The sequence below is a fragment of the Macrobrachium rosenbergii genome, chromosome 6, assembly GCF_040412425.1.
Source record: "Macrobrachium rosenbergii isolate ZJJX-2024 chromosome 6, ASM4041242v1, whole genome shotgun sequence".
Taxonomy (NCBI): Eukaryota; Metazoa; Arthropoda; class Malacostraca; order Decapoda; family Palaemonidae; genus Macrobrachium; species Macrobrachium rosenbergii.
In genome coordinates, this window is record NC_089746.1 from 3,177,663 (window position 1) to 3,199,887 (window position 22,225).

Genomic DNA, 22,225 nt, shown 5'->3' on the forward strand with positions numbered 1-22,225 from the left:
CTGTGGAGGAGAGTGGACAGGAATTCAATTTAAAATTATAAAGCACGAACTGTAAAAAATTCTGCCCAAGACCAGTAAAGGTTTTCTTGCGGAACACACCTGTATGAAATCTCTTGTCCTCACGGATGACGATGGTGTCTAAAAACGGATAATTGGTTATTATTTTCTAATTCATAAGTAAATTTAATGTTATTATGTAGTGAATTAGCATACTGCAAAAACTGGTCACAGTGGTGACGTTCTTTAAAAGGACAAAAGTGTCGTCAACATAACGGCGATAAAATAACGGCTTGAAAACAGAGGGACAGCTGTCAACAGCTCGCTCTCTCTCAATTTGTGCATAAAAATATCAGCAAAAATGCAGCAATGGATTACCCATTCCTACACCTTCCACTTGCATGTAAACTTCATCATTAAACACAAAGGCCGTATATCACCGCCAACTCCAATAATCTTTAAAATCTAAGCGGTTAAAACCGTGGTACACATTGTCCTGATCACTAAAAATAGTATCCAAAATATAATCGATTGTTTCCTCCACTGGTATATTAGTGAATAGTGACTCTATATCAAACTTTGCCATGACCAAAATTGGAATCTTGACATAAAATATTATTTTTAAATTCTAAGGAACTGTTAACAGTAAATTCATTTTTGAAAATGAGTTTTCCAAGAGAGGGACTATGTATTTTGCAATTTTGTAGTTGGGTGTAGTATATGAACCCAACTACAAAATTGCAAAATACATAGTCCTCTCTTGGAAAACTCTTTCAAAAATGAATTTACTGTTAACAGTTCCTTAGAATTTAAAAATAATTTTTATGTCAAGATTCCGATTTGGTCATGGCCAGTTTTGATATAGAGTCACTATTCACTAATATACCAGTGGAGGAAACAATCGATTATATTTTGGATACTATTTTTAGTGATCAGGACAATGTGTACCACGGTTTTAACCGCTTAGATTTTAAAGAGTTATTGGAGTTGGCGGTGCGGGATACGGCCTGTGTGTTTAATGATGAAGTTTACATGCAAGTGGAAGGTGTAGGAATGGGTAATCCATTGCTGCATTTTGCTGATATTTTTATGCACAAATTCGAGAGAGAGAGAGCTGTTGGACAGATGTCCTCTGTTTTCAAGCCGTTATTTTATCGCCGTTATGTTGACGACACTTTTGTCCTTTTTAAAGAACGTCACCACTGTGACCAGTTTTTCAGTATGCTAATTCACTACATAATAACATTAAATTTACTTATGAATTAGAAAATAATAACCAATTATCCTTTTTAGACACCATCGTCATCCGTGAGGACAAGAGATTTCATACAGGTGTGTTCCGCAAGAAAACCTTTACTGGTCTTGGGCAGAATTTTTACAGTTCGTGCTTTTATAATTTTAAATTGAATTCCCTGTCCACTCTCCTCCACAGGGCCATAACACTTACATCCGACTGGCATTTTTTTCACAAGGAAATAGGTTTTCTCTATGATTATTTTAAATCCAACTGCTATCCATCCAATTTATTTTTAAAGTAAGTTAAGAAAACATTGGATAAGTCCTTTCACCCTCCTGCTACCACACACTTTGCACATAAATTAACATATTATATAAGTTTTCCGTTCACGCATGACACCTCTTTCCTACCCAATCTAAAAAGGATTTTAACGAATTATTTTCCTGCAGTTGACGTGAAGCTCATATTTAAGAACCCAAGAACTATTGGCGGTATGTTTCGTCACAAAGAAAAACTGCCCCCTTTAATGCAGTCCGGTGTTGTTTATTTATTTACTTGCTGTCAATGCCATTGTCAGACATACGTGGGAAACACACGCCGACTGCTTAAGGTCAGATGTGACGCACATATTGGCGTTAGCTTTCGCACTGGGTGCAAGTTGTCTAATCCCGAAACATCAAATATTAGAAACCACATAAAACTATGCAAAAGTAAAATAAACTATAATAATAATTTTAAGATTATACTAACCAGTCAACACGAACACCACCTCCCTATTCTTGAATCGTTAGCGATCAAGAAGCTTGTTCCCTCTTTGAACAATCATTCCTCGTCCACGCCCCTGTATATAGCTTAAACCACACCCCACCTTATGTTTGTTGTTTTTCATACAGCAACTGAACTTCGAGGAATAAGGTCTGTTAGTTAAAATTTTCTATTTCTTTCTTTTTTTTTTTAACAATTTTATTTTAGGTTTACCTTTTTTACTGATGTTTTACTTTATTATATTTTATTTGTACATATATCCTAACTTTTCTTGCTGTATTTGTATATTTTACTTTGTATTTTTAGCCTTGAAGATGAGACAAGGATCTCGAAACGTAGGCCGCCCTGAATAAAGGAAAACCATGTACCAAGCTGTCTGCTTTAGTGCCTTCTTGCTATATATATATATATATATATATATATATATATATATATATATATATATATATATATATATATATATGAAGTCTGTTGACAAACTATGTGGTGGCCTGTGAAAGGCACATCCGGTGCAGGTGCAGTTATGTTGACATTGGAGGTTTCCACAGTTAGGTACAGTGGGTATCTGATGCATTCATTTGTGACTTCTGAGCACATGACAGATGGGTGGAAGAGTTGTGATCCTTCAGACATTGAACCGGTGTCGTCACGTTTCCGGGGAGGTGTTACATGTGTGCACTCTCTAATGGTATATTATGAGAGGAACATACAATAGCTATGGACTTCGATTTGCAGCTGGGTATGATTTGCTCTTTGTGCAGTGTTAATGAGTAAGAACCGCCACTGTGAGATACGTTATTTGAAGCCATAGAAGTAAGTAAGATAGCTCATTAACATTTAAATTTTTTTTCCAGACATTATGTGGAAATATCCAGTTTGTGTTGAAGTGAAACTCCTGTTTCTCCATCATGCATTTTCCCGTTCTGTTCTCCATTATGCATTTTTCTGTTTTAAATGTCTTTCCTTTAAACACCATTTCAGGTTTTAATATATGATGTGTTTCTTTTAACAGGAAGTCTGGGTTCGTCCTGTGAGAACGAATATTTTGGAAGTGGTGTTTATTTTAACATACTCTATGACATTTATTATGGTTTATAGAATAACTAAGACCTTTTACTTTGTTTGGTGACCAGGGTGTTAGTCATTAGTATTGGTTGGTCTAGAATCATTAATTCAATTGATTGTGAATCAGAATTTCCTCTGTTATGATTTCCATTTATATGGGGTGTAAGTCACTCCATTTCATAACTGTAGCTTTTGCTGAAATACTTTCGTTAAACTTGCAAATAAAGTCTAGTTTTGTATCTTGGTGTTTAATTCCAGTAGGCCTTTGTTTGAGGACTGATTCAGTGAGAGGAGTTGTCAAGAGAGAAAGAATGTGCTGACCCAGGTCTGGCCATTGCTACCAAGAAAATCTTAGGGGTGTAAGATGATACAACGCTGTTCTTAAAACAGATGCAGTAAGAGATTATGACCCTATCTGACCTGGGTATAGGGTCATACCATATACAGTATACACCCCGTGTTCGCGGGGGATGCTTACCACAACCAACCCCCTCCGCAAATAGCTAGAACCCATGAATACTTAGAACCCTTCTAAAAACACTAAGAACTGCCTAATTTGATAGTTCAACCACACAAAAAAAAACTAAAAATGCTTATTCAGGTATTTCCTACTCACGATGGGGTTAGGTTCCAAAAAAAAACCCACTGTTTGTTGGAAAAAACGTATCTCCAATATAGCCTGGCCTACACTAGGGTATTCGGTACCATGTATACATATATGGTAGCCTAGCCTGCATTATAAAGTATACTCTATACATACACGGTATAGTAATTATTAATATCAGCTAATTCTGGAGGTTCATGCAGAGTGACTTATGATAATTCAATACAAAGAGAAATTGAATAAAAAACCAGAATTAGCTTAGCCTACACTATGGTATATCGTATACATATCAGCGTAGCCTACATTATACTGTACTCTATATTCTCATATCGTATTATACAAACATCAACGTAACGAATATGCATCTTTTCCGTGGATCTTTTAAAATGTTATGCCTTAATTCACCGTATCCAATAATATTGCATATATTCTTACATCGCTTTTGTATTATAAATTGCGATCATAGCGATCAATGTTTTGGTTTGGAAATCGTTTATGCGGTGTTTATTTTGCCGTATTTAACTCAGTTCAGAGCGCTTTTCTTGCTTCTAGTTAGCGTAAATGAATCTCTAGATACTTCAAAGTTATTTTTCGTTATACTGTACCAAGTGTTTTTAAGTCGAAATATAACTTAAATACGTCTCGTTGTGAAATTAATTTAGCTATTTTCTTCGTTAATAGATACGTTGGCCGTTTGGGGGTGTCTGTTTTGGGTAAGAAAAATCAAGATTCTATTCACTATTTTCATTTGATTTCATCATAATACGAGATTTACATATTTATCGTTTATCGGCGTGAAAATAGCAGTAGAGTGTTCTTTCATGCCCGGTAGTTTTGATTAAAATACTTTGCCTCCCATTTTAATTATGGTTGAGTTTCATCCATGTTGCTGATGCACGATAGTTTTTAGTCACTAGCAGCTTGAACATTTTCTCAGCTTCAGCTGCTACTTGCAGCATAAATTTAGCAGTATATTTCCTTGACGATCTTTTATCCATACCATATAAGGATATAATGTAAAAATATATCAGTCCTATTCTACTTAACGTCATTTGTACTATAACCTACGGTAATTGTGTATTACCGCACAATGGTTGAAATACAAGCAAAAGGGCTGTTGTTATCCGATTCGGCGATAAGCAAAAGAACAGTTTCTCGGTCGGTTGTTTATGGCTGTACGCATTTACGCAAGAGTATAACGTTACTAACAATACTTTTATCATTCTCTGCTACTTTATTAACTACAAGATGGGATAAAGAGTTGGAGGAATAGAAGTTGGTCTATTGTAATTTGGTCTCTCTCACTGCCTGATTGTAAACTGTTGCCTGCGCCCATGCAAAATTTAAAGATATTTTATAAATAGTGTTGTAACGGTACTAATTGCTTACCCTATTGCAAAACTGAATTATTGTAAGGTGAACTATCATAACTCGAGCACTACCTGAGTATTTTAATAGTTTTATCACAAAAAGTGCATTTCGTCATGAAAATGAGACGAAAATACAGTAATTAGTGAATATTTCTCAGTGGAAAATATCGTGAATGGGCGGATTTTCAGCAAATAATGCATATATATGTTCCATAGAGAAATCCGAGAATATGTGAATGCGCAAATCGTGAGACCGTGAATACAGGGGTTTACTTTGTGTGTGTGTATAATATATATATATATATATATATATATATATATATATATATATATATATATATATATATATATATATATATCACATTACCACAGGTGAAAAATAAGAAACGGGTGTAGGTCCTGACCGGTTTCGACTTTATTTCAAGCCATTGACGAAGGACTGATACAGAGTGTGAGAAGTCACAAATATATATACTATACTGACGAACATACACAACCGTTAGGGACTCCATATCCCCACTCAGGCCGGTGTCGAGGTAGGAGTGGCCTTTAAAACTCATTTGGCTAAAAATCACAATAGACTCTCTGGGGACATTGCTGATAAACAGACCATACCCCACCTCAGATCCACACCTGACAGGTGTCATGGAGGCGGAGTTTGGGAAACTCATTAACATTACTACCCTCGTACTGTGTTTACAAATATGATAGTCCTATTTTCATACATCTCTACTGCCTACCTTAAAGTTTAAACAATTTACAAATTTCTTTTGATATTAAAGGATCAAGTTTATACATCCCTTGACTGATATTCATATTATGGTTGTAACTTTCTTTTATAAAGCTAGATTCAATGATGTTCCTTTCCAGTGCATTATTAGAATATACAATCCTTTTTGCCCTTCCCAGTTGATAGCATGATTGTTCTCACTAACATGTACAAATATACCACTGTTCCCTTGTGCATACCTACACATTTCTTATGTTGTTCAATTCTTTTTTCCAGTGCTTTCCCGGTTTGGCCAATATAAAAGTTGTCACAAGACTTACACGGAATTTTATATACACACCCTTTAGCATTTCTATTCTGGACAAAGCAATAAGGTTAAAAAGTCAGTGTTTTCATCTATGTTTTTAAGAGCATTACGGGTATGTAGCCTGAATATATTGATGATGAAATAGATAAGATTAGGAATGCAGGCAAAAACTGAAATATCCTGATAGTGTATTAAACAGTGCATTTGAAGCGGCAAAAAGACTATGTATCAAAACCAGAAAGAACCTTACAACACAAAAATTTGCTTGTTTTGCCTTATAATAATAATATGAAAGATATCCCTCATCTTCTTAAGAATTTTGGTGTTAATGTCGCATTTAAGAACAATACAACAATGAAAAATGTACTTATCAAGAACTCCCAGACAATACTAAAGGGTGTGTATATAAAATTCCGTGTAAGTCTTGTGACAACTTTTATATTGGCCAAACCGAAAGCACTGAAAAAGAATTGAACAACATAAGAAATGTGTGAGGTATGCACAAGGGAACAGGGGATTTTCGTTAAGGTAGGCAGTAGAGATGTATGAAAATAGGACTATCATATTTGTAAACACAGTACGAGGGTAGTAATGTTAATGAGTTTCCAAACTCCGCCTCCATGACACCTGTCAGGTGATCTGAGGTGGGTATGGTCTGTTTATCAGCAATGTCCCCAGAGAGTCTATTGTGATTTTTAGCCAAATGAGTTTTAAAGGCCACTCCCTACCTCGACACCGGCCTGAGTGGGGATATGGAGTCCCCTAACGGTTGTGTATGTTCGTCAGTACTGTTCTTGTAGTATATATATTTGTGACTTCTCACACTCTGTATCAGTCCTTCGTCAATGGCTTGGAAATAAAGTCGAAACCGGTCAGACCTACACCCTGCTTCTTATTTTTCACCTGTGGTAATGTGTGATAAATGAATCACGTACAAAAGTGATAATAATCATATATATATATATGTTACAGTCAACATGCGTAATCAGTCATTACATGACTGAAATTTCAGTCAGATAGCGAAATGCACTTTAGGGGACATTTGATCCCCTAGAGCTAGTACTAAACACGAAATATTTGACCCCAGGGGCTATGTGTAGGTGACTCACTGTTTCACGTGTTTATAGCTAAATGTCCCCTAAGTGCATTTCGTTATATGACTGAAATTTCAGGCATTTAATAATGACTGATTACGTATGTTGACTGTAACATATATATATATATAAACATATATGTATACAATGTAATATATATATAATATATCTACTGTATATATATATATATATATATATATATATATATATATATATATATATATATATATATATATATATATATATATATATATATGACTGCAAAAAATATTTTCTGTTAAAACAGAATTCCATCAAATATAAGGAGCCCATAAAAATGCCAGTGTAAAAAGTAAAGGCTATATTTCAGAGACAAAACTGTCTCTCTCCTCAGGCATATAGTGAATGAGAAAAAGTTACAGAAAAGCGGTATTTACACTAGAAGGTCCATAGGTCAGCCGTTACGTCACTCCAGTTGACAATTTCTCTTTAATCTTCTTAATCACTGGTTGGAGGATGATTTTATCTATAATATCTGAATCCCAGGGGCCTCTTGATAGATTCACTGTAATTCCTTGTTTAATCAAGGCTGATTCTACCATCTGGCTTTTGAACCGACAATTGCTGCTATAAATTATACGAGACATATTCCAGTTTATTCTGTGATTATGGTTATTTATGTGGTTAAAAATAGCTGAGCTTTGTTGTTATTCTGCATTAATCTCTGGGGGAGTGATTTGCCTGTAAAGCCCATATAAGATTGGTCACAATCGAGGCAAGGGATTTCGTAAACTCCTGTGTCTTTAGGGACTGGTTTTTGTTGGACATTAATCAGGGATTTGGCTAAGGTATTTGGGCAGGTAAAAGCACAAGGGTTAGAGTTTCCAAGTGTCTGTGTCAACGTCTTAATCCTGTCCAGGTGTGGGATTTTTATTTTATTGTTGGGTGGCTCTCTGGTCTTGTTTCGGGGGTGACGGTAGAAAATAGTGTTCGCTTTGTGGATCGCTTTCTCAGTTACATGGTCAAGGCACTTTAAAGATGACAGCTGCTTACGGATTAGTTCAATTTCCTTTTCCAGGAAATCTGGGGGAGCAAATCTGTAAGTCTCTTAAGAATAAATTGCTGGCTACGCCAATATCGACAGACATGTCATGATAGCTATAAAAATGGACGTATGACTGAGGAAAGTTGGTTTTCTGTACATGGTAAATTTGTATTCTGTCGTGTCTCTAATTATTAAAACGTCAAGGACAGGAATTTTGTTGTTCATTTGCCATTTAACTTTAAATTTGATGCCAGGCACTAATGCGTTTAATTTTGAAAGAAATTCATTTAAAATTACCCCACTTATTATCCCAAAATGTTAAGATATCATCTACATATTTCATCCATAGCAAGTCTTTGGGTTTTATTACATTTATTACTAGAGTTTCAAAATATTCCATTTATAAACTGGCTAAAACAGAACTTAAAGGGCTGCCCACGCTGCACCCGAATTTTTGTTTATAGAATGACTCCCCGAATGAAAAGATGTTATTTGATACACATAATTCAAATGAAAAGATGTTATTTAATACACATAATTCAACTAACTTTATTATTTTAACTAGGGCCAGTGGGAAATAATCTGAATAGGGGGGCTAATTTTTCCCTCAAAAACTGTAGAACGTCTTGTACTTGTACTTTTGTGAATTGGGAATCTACATCTAAACTTAAAAGTTTTATGTTTTGAAGTGGTATATGTGCCTCTTTGAATTTGTGACAAATCTTCGGAATGTTTAATGTGACTAGGAGAAAATGTGCCTAAGAAAGAGGAAAGGAGGCCAGCTACCACTTAGAAATTTTATGATTGAAAGCTCCGGCACATGAGATAATAGGTCTGAATGGAAGATTATCTTTATTAGTTTTGGGAAGCCCATAAAAGTAAGCTAGTTTTGGGTTAATGACTTTAAATTTCTCCAGTAGTTCAATGTTCTTTTTGCCTTTGCCAATTAATCTTACTTTTCTAAAAAAAAAAAAAATTCTGTGGGGACGTTTTGGAGGGGATTTTTTGTTAATTTGTCATTGGTGTTTGTGTCACTAAGGAGTTGGTTGATTTTGTTGAGGTAACATGATCACGATTTTGCCGTCTTTGTCGGATCTACTTATTACAACATCTAATTTTTGTAGCGAGCGGATGGCTTTCATAAATCTCCGGGGGACAGGGTATTTCTTATTAAGGTCAGCTATTGCATTTGGTAACATGCATTTTAAACATATCTCTTCTCGGCTGTAATTTATATCAGATATAAATTTATCAAAAGCAACAATGAAATCCAGGTTATTTTTCCGGTCTGGCATGAGGGCAAAGGATAAACCAAGGTTCAAAACTAAGTGTTGGTTAATGGTGAGGGGGGTGTCTGATAAATTTAAAAACATTATCTTGTTGCTCAAGATTGTTCTAAGCACTATTATTTATTAAGTTATTTAGCTTATGGGAAAGTCTACTGGAATGAGTCGCGCTATTACAGGCAGCAATGTCAGAACAAAATGAAACTAGATACCTGTACATGTGGGTCCGTTGTGAGGATACGAAGGTTAGACTGGGTTCCTTGTCCTTGTATCACTCTGCGTAGTATAAAGATCTTTGATGGAATTCTGTTTTAACAGAAAATATTTCACAGTCATTTCAGCCCATTATGGAATTCATTCGTCTTTCTACGTTTCGTCGCTCACATCCAGAAGTCAAGCCCGCTTTTCGTAAGTTTGAATAAGAACTGAACAGACTAAACCGGCTGAAGAATCAAAAATACTTCTTAAGGAATGTCTGAAGGAACAAGTCCTTCCGAAAATGTTCGGATTCGCGAGATGGACTTTGCAATCGGACCCCTTCCTTCTCTCACGCAAGATATTCCTGGAAGAAAGAATTGAAAATCCGAGGTGCGAGATTTTTGTACTGTGCAGAGTGTGGTTATAAAAAAATATATATATATATATATATATATATATATATATATATATATATATCACTGCATAGTACAAAGATCTATACCTCGTATATATTATATATATATATATATATATATATATATATATATATATATATATATATATATATATATATATATATATATATATATTTATATATATATATATATGTATGTATGTATGTATATATATATATACACATGTATATATATTACATATATACACATGTATATAAATTATGTATGTATTATATGGATATATATATACATATATACATATGTACACATATGTATATTATATACATGTGTATGTATATCTACTGTATATAAAATGCATATATATATATACATATATATATATATATATATATATATATATATATATATTATATAATATATATATATATATATATACAGTATATATATATATATATATATATATATATATATATATATATATATATATATATTTATTTATTTATTACTAACAGGACCTCATTAAAACTGGATGGCATCTAGCAGAGATATTTAATCAGGAAAAGTTACAAGCTTTCTAGGACTAATAGCTCTCACTGTCAAGTATTCGTAGGATGACCGGACACAGTCCAGCTGGACTACGTGTCCGGTCATTCTACGAATACTTGACAATGAGGACTATTAGTCCTAGAAAGCTTGTAACTTTTCCTGATTAAATATCTCTGCTAGATACCATCCAGTTTTAATGAGGTCCTGTTATTAATGGTGTTAATGCACAAAACAATTGTGTAAGAGATAAAGTTAATATATATATATATATATATATATATATATATATATATATATATATATTATATAATATATATATATATATATATATATATATATATATATATATTATATAATATATATATATATTACATATGTATTCGTATGTATATGCATACAAATATACATACACATAGTGTGTATATTACATATATATATATATATATATATATATATATATATATATATATATATATATATATATATATATATATATATTAACTTTATCACTTACACAATTGTTTTGTGCATTATATAGCCTATATATATTTATCTTTTTTGGTATCTTTATAAGAAAAAAAGTTTTCACAATTTAATGTAATTATTTTCTTGTTGGTTATTATTGTACACTGTATAAAAATTAGGTTCAAGGTTCACTTCTTCCTGATTCTTTTACTATCGTGTGATAGGTAATACTTACGTCTAGAGTGTGTGAGATTAATTCCTACCTCTCCCTATGTCTTTCCCTTCTACTTTAGGAGTGAAAGGTAGCAAGGCGAATGACGGTTGTACTTGGGTATTCTTGAATGAGTTTCTTTCTCCCCTAAATATTCAGCTTTTCGGGGACTGTGTTGATTTTACAAGGTCTATTTTTTGCAATAAACTAATGTTCGGTTATTAAATAGTTTTTCCTCCCTCTTTGAGTATTCCTAATTTGCCACCCGTTGTACCATAGCTGAACCAGCTTTGAGTTTATATAAAAAACCATTGTGGCCCAGATCAAGAAAGTGAGATAAAGAACGTGATCTAGATACGATCTTTATAAAATATTGTAACACTCGAAGGCAGTCGTTACAACTGACATAAAAAAAAACTCAAGATACACATTCCTTTATGTGTAAGTATATATATTAACACACACGCATATATATATAAAAGGCAGATACCTTTATATATATATATATATATATATATATATATATATATATATATATATATATATATATAAAGGTATCTACCTTTACATATATATATATATATATATATATATATATATATATATATATATATATATAGATATATATATAATATATATAGATATATATATAATAAATATATATATAAATAAAGGTACTACTACTTTTATATATATATATATATATATATATATATATATATATATATATATATATATATATATATATATATATATATAAAGGTATCTACCTTTATATATTTATATATATATATATATATATATATATATATATATATATATATTCACACCATTTCATGGACAAATCTAAATGGGCAACTATTGTCTTAAACCGGTGAGAAAGATAAGATACATGTAATTGTAATGTTTAGTTATTTGATTCAATAACAACCTGGGGGAAGAATCAAAATATCCACTCTAAGTCTCTTCAGACAGCTACTGGCGTTATGATAAAGTTGTACGGTATCGCAGAAACTGACAGTAACTGTTCTTTGCATAAGCCAAAGAAAATCCATTATAATCATATGTTATCTTAAAATCTAGTCGAAGACTAACCATTTCTCAGTACTATATTAGAGAGAGAGAGAGAGAGAGAGAGAGAGAGAGAGAGAGAGAGAGAGAGAGAGAGAGAGAGAGAGAGAGGCCATCCATTCCTCAAAGAGCCGATGTGACTTCCTGGAATAACCAATCAACCGCTGGTTGGGAATGACAGTTGAGCTTCAGTCCCTTGAAATTTATAAGATGAAGTCGAGAGTAAAGCTTGTGATATTTGAGATATTTCGGAATTTTGGCTACACTTCACACAAATTATATCATTATCTGTAAACAGTCTGCAATAACTAAACATCTTTCCTCCACCGAGTAAAACTGTGTAGCCGACATTTAAGGGAATGAGCTTTCAAGTACAAACAAAATACGACACAACTGCCAGTTTTCATCTCCAGCCCAAGGAAAGACGTTCCATACATAACATACTCGAAATCAAATAAAATGCCTTATAGCAGCAAACATATTAGGAACGTATAAGATCCAGTAAAAAAAAACTTATTTTATTTTGGACAGTTCACATTTAAGGCCGATTAAAAACCCACTAAATAACTAAGCGTTTTGCGGTCTACATCCACGCTCAGAGTAAGTTTTCCTGTATTCCTAGCAGGTCAGTTCGTGGGTGTTTTACAATCAATTCCACTATTCCATCAGTCATAGGCAAAAAGTTTATTACTGCAACTAACTTCAGTACAGACGATGCCAAGTAGGCCTAAAGCTCGGAGAAACCAAGAGTTCATAAAACCATCTTCTGAACAGTCTCCAACATAATTTTGGTAAAAGAAAAAAAAACATAATATTCAAGACGGATTTAATCATAACTGAAGAAATATTAAATCATTACTTATCTGAAGGATGGCATATTTCCTTTATTTCAGGTCCAATAAGAAATTCACGACTAAGGGATGGGCAAAATTATGAACGCAAGTGTTAACTGTAATATGCACATCATCTCACTCCGAGCATCAATGTCAAGGGACCAACAAAGGAACATCTAAGAGTAAAGTGAAAGCCTAAGACGTTGAAAGTAACCTTATCGCCGAACTGACGTCGTTTTCTGAATTGGATGACACAGTCGGAAAAAGAAATATCAACGGCTGTCTCTACAAAGAAAGGATCCGCCAGACAACCCGTTGACTCCGAGGACCTTGTGTGGAGGACCCTTTCCACGGGCGTGAATCAATAGATCCCAACTCCCAAGCCCAAGAAGTCGCAAAGCATGTTCCAAGCAAATGCCGAGGCACGGACGCCAGAGCGGGAAAATAAAGCAGTTCCCCGACGAATACCAACCCTGCCTTATGTTCCACTGTTCCCAAATGCCTAGTTCTGCATTCTGGAAACCATGCATACGTATCATGTTAATGCTGCAGTCTATAAAAAGTGAACTTCTTTCAGATGTATTCCTAACTGCACTAGCGCGGATACTCCATCCAATGAACAGCCTCGGTCTCTGTGATACCCTACCAGCTGCATCAACGTTATTTCAAATATGCGACGGTTGCAAGAGCGACCGACACAGAGGATACGTTAGGAATGGTTTCACCCGAGTAGGTTGAGGTATACATTTCGACAAATCAACGAACACTCACGACTAGTTTTCTCTCCCCCCTCCATAAACTAGCTTCGACCCACAACAGTCGTCTAACAACTAGCTACATACGATAGAACGTGTCCATCTGTCCCTACTCGTCTGGGTTAAGATTCGAACACTGGTCTCCAGTTGTGAACTAGCCTAGACGCTATCATCCAAGTTTGCCGAAAGTGAGAAAGAACCTACTTTTCGCATTTTTTATTCATGGGCCAATAACGAATATATATATATATATATATATATATATATATATATATATATATATATATATATATATATATATATATATAAACCTCTTTATTTCAATAATATATAATAGATCCTCTTTTTATTTCAATAAGCTTAAATAGAAAACTCCCAGATGGAATCTCTCTCTCTCTCTCTCTCTCTCTCTCTCTCTCTCTCTCTCTCTCTCTCTGTGTCTCTCTCTCTCTAACTTATTCCCGGATGTGTAATATAGAAATAACTTAATGTCTGTTAGAATCACACCCTGAATACATTACACCTCTACTACTGTGGCTAGAGAAAATACACGCAACTGTGAATTTATGAAAGTAGATTATAAAAAAACGTGGCAGTCAAATACAAAATGTATACTGAACCGATGCAAGCTCACCTGCTTAACTATCGTCCTCATGAAGAAAAACACATGCACCATATGGAAAAAATCAAACATAAAAAGCATGAAGACAACTCACCAGGATAAAAAGCAGGCTATGCACTGCAAAACCAAGTTAAACGGCGATACAACCCATCAGAATGATTCATTACTAAATGGCGCTTATCTTTCAGGAATACGCCTAGAGTCACCACATGCATTAATCACTAATAGTTAATACTCACTAACCAGTGACAATGAAGTCATTTGGAATGAACTGTAAAAAATTGATTAACATGGAAATCAAAAATAAATTCACATACGAAAAGTTATAATTTTTACAAAAAATATTTAAATTATTAAGTTTCAAGGGTTGTGGGAATCCACCCTTTCCTTTGCGCAAACTATTTTTCAAGATTTCTAACTTCTCCCTCCATATCAATACTGTCCATCAGTCTAACACGTTTACATCACCTTTTTGTCAGTCTAACAACTGCAGATTCTTTGAGAGTGGATTCATATATAACCTGCATTTTTTCAAGTTAATTCATGGATTGACCTCAAAGTACGATTACCTTTAACTAAACAATTCATGGATTGACCTCAAAGTACGATTATCTTTAATTAAACAAGAAGAAAAGTTAGAAGTTAAAACTGGTGTGAGAACGGCGTATGTTAATAGTCTACAAATTTGATGTGTATTTATCTACGAATGTAGTTTAAACATCGGATTGAATGGATTCTGATGATGTAACTATTGCCTACCAAAGAGAATTAATTGTAATAATGCCCTAACAGTTGGCGAATCAATTTCATGAGGTATTAGATTGGATTGCACTGGCTTCTTAAGAATTAAGTGATATTTTTGAAGAATATAAATATGTGGTATCTTCGCAGTACGAAAGAGGAGGCTTGTATCAGTTGTAGTATAAATGCCACTTGGAACCCAAACCTTATAGCTCATTAGAAGAGTGATGACTGTGTGTCAGATGGGAGAGTCAAATCATGGTATTGGCAGTGTTGGTCCTATATTCCACCCGATTTTTTTCTGCATTCGGAAAGCAGCCACCATTGGAATTGTTATCGTACTTGTACAGAGATACGAGTAGACTATGACTAGGCTTACAGAAACTAGTTAGGAATTATGAAAATGAATTTGAGAACTAGCTACTGAGACAAGGGGTGGTTTTTGGGTCGTAGTCTACTCGTATCTCTGTACAAGTACGATTCCAACTCCAATGGTGGCTGCTTTCCGAATGCAGAAAAAAATCGGGTGGAATATAGGACCAACACTGCCAATACCGTGATTTGACTCTCCCATCTGACATACGGTCATCACTCCGCTAATGAGCTCTAAGGTTTGGGTTCCACGTGGCATTTATACTACAACTGATATAAGCCTCCTCCTTCGTACTGCGAAGATACCACAGATTTATCTTCTTCAAAAATATCACTTAATTCTTAAGAAGACAGTGCAATCCAATCTAATACCTCATGAAACTGATTCGCCAACTGTTAGGGCATTATTACAATTAAAATAATTCTCTTTGGTAGGCAATAGTTACAACATCAGAATCCATTCAATCCGATGCTTAAACTACTTTCGTAAATAAATACACATCAAATTTGTAGACTATTAACATACGCCGTTCTCACACCAGTTTTGACTTCTAACTTTCCTTCCTTGTTTAGTTAAAGATAATCGTACTTTGAGGTCAACCCATAAATTGTTTAGTTAAAGGTAATCGTACTTTTGAGGTCAATCCATGAATTAACTTGAAAAAAGTGCAGGTTAAATATATGAATCCAATCGTACTTTGAGATCAATCCATGAATTAACTTGAAAAAAGTGCAGGTTAAATATATGAATCCATTCTTAAAGAATCTGGAGTTACAGGTAGGATCGGTGAAATGAATCTTCGAGACTGATTCATACTGGTTGTTCCACACTGATTTGAAGTTGCTGAGGCTATGAAATTCTCATCCTGCTTGACATCACCTACGGAAATGGATAATGATGGGTGCTTACCCTTTTTGAATGTCCTCATACAAAGAATAGTAGTGGGTTTAAATACAGTGTGTACAGAAAACCTACTAATATTTCTACTAATAATTCTTCCTATGTTCATTTCTATTCTGGATAAAGCAACAAGGTTGAGAAATCAGTGTTTTCATCTATGTTTTTAAGAGTATTACGTGTATGCAGCCCTGAATATATTGATGAGGAAATAGATAAGATTAGCAATACAGGCATGAAACTGAAATATCCCGACAGTGTATTAAACAATACATTAGAAGCGGCAAAAAAAGACTATATATCAAAACCAAAAAGAACCTCACAACACAAAAAATTTGCTTGTACTGCCTCATAATAATAATATGAAAGCTATCTACCATCTTCTTAAGAATTTTAGTGCTATGTTAATGTTGCATTTAAGAACAATAAAACAATGAAACGTGCTTAACAAGAACTCTCCTGACAATACTAAAGGGTGTGTATATAAAATTACATGTAAGTCTTGTGACAACTTTTATATTGGCCAAACGGGTAAAGCACTGGAAAAGAGAACAGAACAGCATAAAAAATGTGAGGGATATGCACAGGGAACAGTGGTATTTTTGTACATGTTAGTAAGAACAATCATGCTATCATCTGGGAAGGGCCAAAAAGGATTGTATATTCTAATAACACACTGGAAAGGACTATCACTGAATCTAGTTTTATTAAAGAAAGTTACAGCCATAATATGAACATCAGTCAAGGTATGTATAAACTTGATCCTTTGATATCAAAAGAAAATTGTAAATTGTTTAAATTTTAAGGTAGGCAGTAGAGATGTATGGAAATACGATTATCATATTTGTCAACACAGTACGGGGGCAGCAGTGCTAATGAGATTTCCAACCCCACCTCCCTGACACCTATCAGGTGTGGAACTGTAGTCTCTTATGGTTGGTAGGTTTATCAGTATTGTCCCCTAAGAGTATATTGTGATTTTTAGCCAAATGAGTTTTGAAGGCCACTCCTACCTTGACACCCGTCTGTGGATGGAACTGTAGTCTCAAACGGTTGTGTATGTTCGTCAGTTTCTGTAACACATTTGTGACTTCTAATACTCTGTATCAGTACTTCATCAATGGCTTGGAAATAAAAGTTGAAGCTGGTCAGGACCTACACCCCCCGTCTTTTATTTTTCACCTGTTAATGTGATATATATATATATATATATATATATATATATATATATATATATATATATATATATATATATATATATATATATATATATTCTTATGCTTATGCTTTTCATAATGCAGTAATCTCCTCATGTGTATGTGTGGAATTGTTGTATACTGTATAATTCTGTATTCAGAGTTAGTGTAAAGTTACAGTGATTAAACGCTGTGTGGTTTGAGAGAGGACGGTAGGCGTGTAGAGAGGAAGGGACAGAGGCTGATTGTTCTAGAGAGAGAGTGGGTGTTTTTTCAGTATCCAAAACTTGCTGGAGTAATGCATTCTTAACACCTTCTCATATGACTAAATCCATTAGTGTACAAGACGTTAGGGGACTCGATCAAAACACTGTGGAAAAACCTACCACGTAGATAGACGCCCATATAGAGGAGTCCACATTGAGAGACCATTATCCGTGCGGAAAGGAGCTGCTTTTTTCGCTCCCAATCTCTCTCTCTCTCTCTCTCTCTCTCTCTCTCTCTCTCTCTCTCTCTCTCTCTCTCTCTCTCTCTCTCTCTCTCTCTCGGGATTACGAATGTCCCATTTTAATGTAATTGATATTTTGGTAGACGATGGTCGCTCATATCTTTAACTGTTTAATTCCTTAGTAAATGTGTCCGAGTTATCTGGACAGTGTATTTTATTAAGTGTGTGTGTAACGGCGCCCGATTAAAAACATGAAGCAATTGGTACCAAGGTATTGTAACAAAATTATTGGTTTTTAGTGCACTAAAAATAATATTTATAGTGGTTATATGTGAAGATACCTTTTCACTTTTTTTATATTTTTTCGTGTTATATGTTGTATGCTTTATCTTTTGAAGAATTTTTCTTTTATACATATATGTGATGTGCTTGCTATTGCCTTAATTTTTGCTTTACATTTTTTTGATATTTAAATTTTTGCAGAGTATATTTCTGTGTCTTTTGTATCCACATTTTTATATGATTGATTTATTTGCTTTATTTTGTTTAACACTTGGGAATTAATTTACTTACAGTATATTGCCTTTCAATCAAGTTTTGTTATTTAACAATTTAAATTTTACTTGAATAATTTTTTGATTAATTAATAAATTAATTTCTGATTTAATTTTGACTGATGATTAATTCAGATTTAATCCAATTTTGTTTTGTTTTCAAGTAATAATAATTTCCTGAGACTGTTAAATGTCATGTATAATCTTTGAATTTAGAAATAAATTTTTGTATTTAAAATATTATATCAGAGTTTCATTCATTGACCCACCAGTAATTTTGATTTGAATTAGAGATAGAGTGGTAAGTGAGATGTTTTCCTTCAAGTAATTGAAGTGAGCTCGAACCAGGGAAATGAAATAAATAGAAATACTTGAACTTTTATAATGTTAATGGAGTGACGCCCTTAGATTTTACCTCACACCTGTTTAACGAACTTAATCTGCTTTCTTTCATGATTGATAAATTTTATAAGGGATCACTATTGCCTTTAGAGAAATCAGTCGTTTTGTATGTGTGATGAGGGTTCAGGTGTCTGGCTGTTGTGAGGTAACTATAATTGTTGAATAAATGGTAAGTTTGGTAATCAAATATCAAGCACTTAGATATCAGGTTTGATTTGAAGAACAGACACTGGACACTCCAGGGTCACCATATATAAATGGTGCCCTAGACTCCAGGACAAGCACTTAGATACCAGGTTTGATTTGAAGAACAGACACTGGACACTTTCACACAATATAAATATATATATATATATATATATATATATATATATATATATATATATATATATATATATATATATATATATATATATATATATATATATATATATATATATATATATATATATATATATATATAATATATATATAAATATATATATATATATATATATATATATATATATATATATATATATATATATATATATATATATATATATATATATATATATATATATATATATTATATATAAATATACATATATTTATATATACATATATATATACACATTTATATATTATATACATAAAAACATATATTTATATATACAGTATATACACATTATAGACATACACATGTATATACATATATATAAATATATACATATATATATATATATATATATATAAATAATGGGTGTTTTGACATTGGAGCCCCCTCCACAGAACAAATGGAAAGTTATTTTCTGGGTTTTTCGACCTGTGTCACCCGGTGAAATAACTTTTCAGCACTTACTTCTAGGTAAAGCTATTGCTAAATATACCAGAGAAAAGCTAAAAAGCTAAGCCGAGTTACTACCCAGTGCGAGCTCCATGGTATGGAGTCGTGTATGAGAAAGGGTGAGATTGTCACAATCACAGGCCTCCGCCCTGTAAACATTCCCAATGTCAAAAGTCCCACCAAGTGAGGTGCCGTTACAAACCCCCGCACCACTCGCGGACTGTAAACAAACCGGCGTCACCCACATTCCACTTTTAGCACGCGTCCGCTATTGTTGTGCTGTTCTTGTGTGCGCTTGATTTGATTGTTTCACTATGGCATCCTCCTTGGCTACCCATGCCAGAAGGACAACAATTTGTGATGCAGACAGACCACCAACCATTGGTACATGCCTTTACTAAAAGCAGAGATGGGTGGTCAGCAAGACAGATAGCAGAACACCCCTACACCATCAGATACTTAAAGGGCTCTTCCAACAATGTGGCAGATGCTCTTTTCTGAAACTCCATCAACACCATCCAGATTGGGATATCATATCCCAAAATAGCATCAGCTCAGAAGGATGACAAGGACCTACAGTGACTTCGGCAGGAGAACCCTGCCCTTACGTGAAGCAGCGTATTCATCAGTGATGGGGAGATGACCATTGCCTGCAAGACGATTACCGGATGCTCTCACCCATACCTACCGTTAGGTTTGAGAAACAAAACCTTCAACCTCGCCCACAAGCTGTCCCACCCATCGAGCAGATCCACTTCCTGAACCTTGTTGGAGAGGTACATCTGATGGGGAATGAAGGTGGACATAAGAAAGTGGGCAAGAGAATGCCTCCCATGCCAACCATCAACAATGAGGCACACAGAGATGGGGATAAGAGAATTCCAGACAACACAGCGAGGACTGGCCCACATCCATGTAAATATTGTGGGACCCCTGCCCACCCCCAAGAGGTACAGGTATCTCTTCACAATCATTGACAGGGAAACCAGGTGGCCAGAAGCAATATGTATAGGCAGCAAGACAGAAGAGAGTTGTATGAAAGCACTGATAGACTGGACCAGCAGACATGGAGTACCTCAGTACATAACAAGCGACAGGGGAGCTAAGTTCACCTCCACCTTGTGGAGCTCCCCCTCTGCCAACCTAGGGACAAAACTCATTTACACAATGGCATACAACCCAGAAATGAACGGCATGGTGGAACGGCTGCACTGCTCCCTCAAATCAGCACTTACCGCCAGATGCCAAGGCAGACGTTTTTCAAAACATGAAAAAGTCCGTGACTCTTCCAGACATTCATAGAGCATTGGAAAGTATCATGCCAGCAAAGACAACATAAGACGTAGCAAGAAAAGAATACATCCCCAAAAACCTTAAAAGAGCAAAGTGTGTGTTCATAAGAATAGACGCAAAGAAGCTCGCCCCCTTCTCTCCAGCCTACTCGGAACCACACTGCATACTACAATGCAGAGAGAAAGCTTATCAGCTGACGGTGGACGGGAAAATCACCTGGGTCTCTGTAGGGGAGGGGAGGAGAGTACTGTGAGGTCCAGATCTGTTGCCGGGACCCTCAGGGCATCCTCGCTTCAAAACAAAATCTACATGATGCGAGTACTCTCAGGAAACAGATCCAGCGCTCCTGATTCAAACGATCTTTTATGCATTTCACATAAGATACTTTATGTCCTTGTTAGAACTGTAATCACTAATGTATGTAGGGCATTGCAAGCTTTCCAACCATATGTATTTGAAATCTCTTCCTAAATTGTATATAAAATTGTTAACCATTATTCAGGTGTGAGAGAAAACATATCTGACTTTATATATAGACGTCCCTCTGTTTTTCCCTAATGTCAAATGGCACTTTTACGCACGCATGAGTTTTTGACCTGTCAGAGATTTTGTGTCAATAAATCAGAGTACCTTGAATCTGTCTCTCTTTCGCCGCCTCGTTATAACCCTGTATTTGTTTTCATTTACCTTAATGTTTCTGATTCTCCAAAAAAAAAAAAAAAAAAATCGTACTTTATATCCTCATTTTAGTTTCTCCAGTTACCATGTTGTTTTCTATAAAGATTTGCCATTTAGCGTTCGTTCCTCGTCTTATTTTCTCGTACGCTTACTTGCACCGTCCCTTTGCTTTTGAAGGGAGCTGGAGCCTTTCTTTTCAAATAATTTCTCCATGGACAGAC

At 34.5% G+C, this 22,225-nt stretch overlaps 2 protein-coding genes across 3 annotated transcripts in view; both read left to right on the forward strand.

The window, feature by feature from the left end:
• Positions 1–22,225, forward strand: part of MCU (mitochondrial calcium uniporter) — a 617,067-nt gene that overhangs the window by 47,331 nt on the left and 547,511 nt on the right. The window lies entirely within an intron of this gene.
• On the forward strand, positions 20,898–21,335 carry LOC136839694 (uncharacterized protein YagA-like). Its single transcript, XM_067106048.1, has one exon. The coding sequence runs from the start codon at positions 20,898–20,900 to the stop codon at positions 21,333–21,335; it is 438 nt and encodes a 145-aa protein (XP_066962149.1).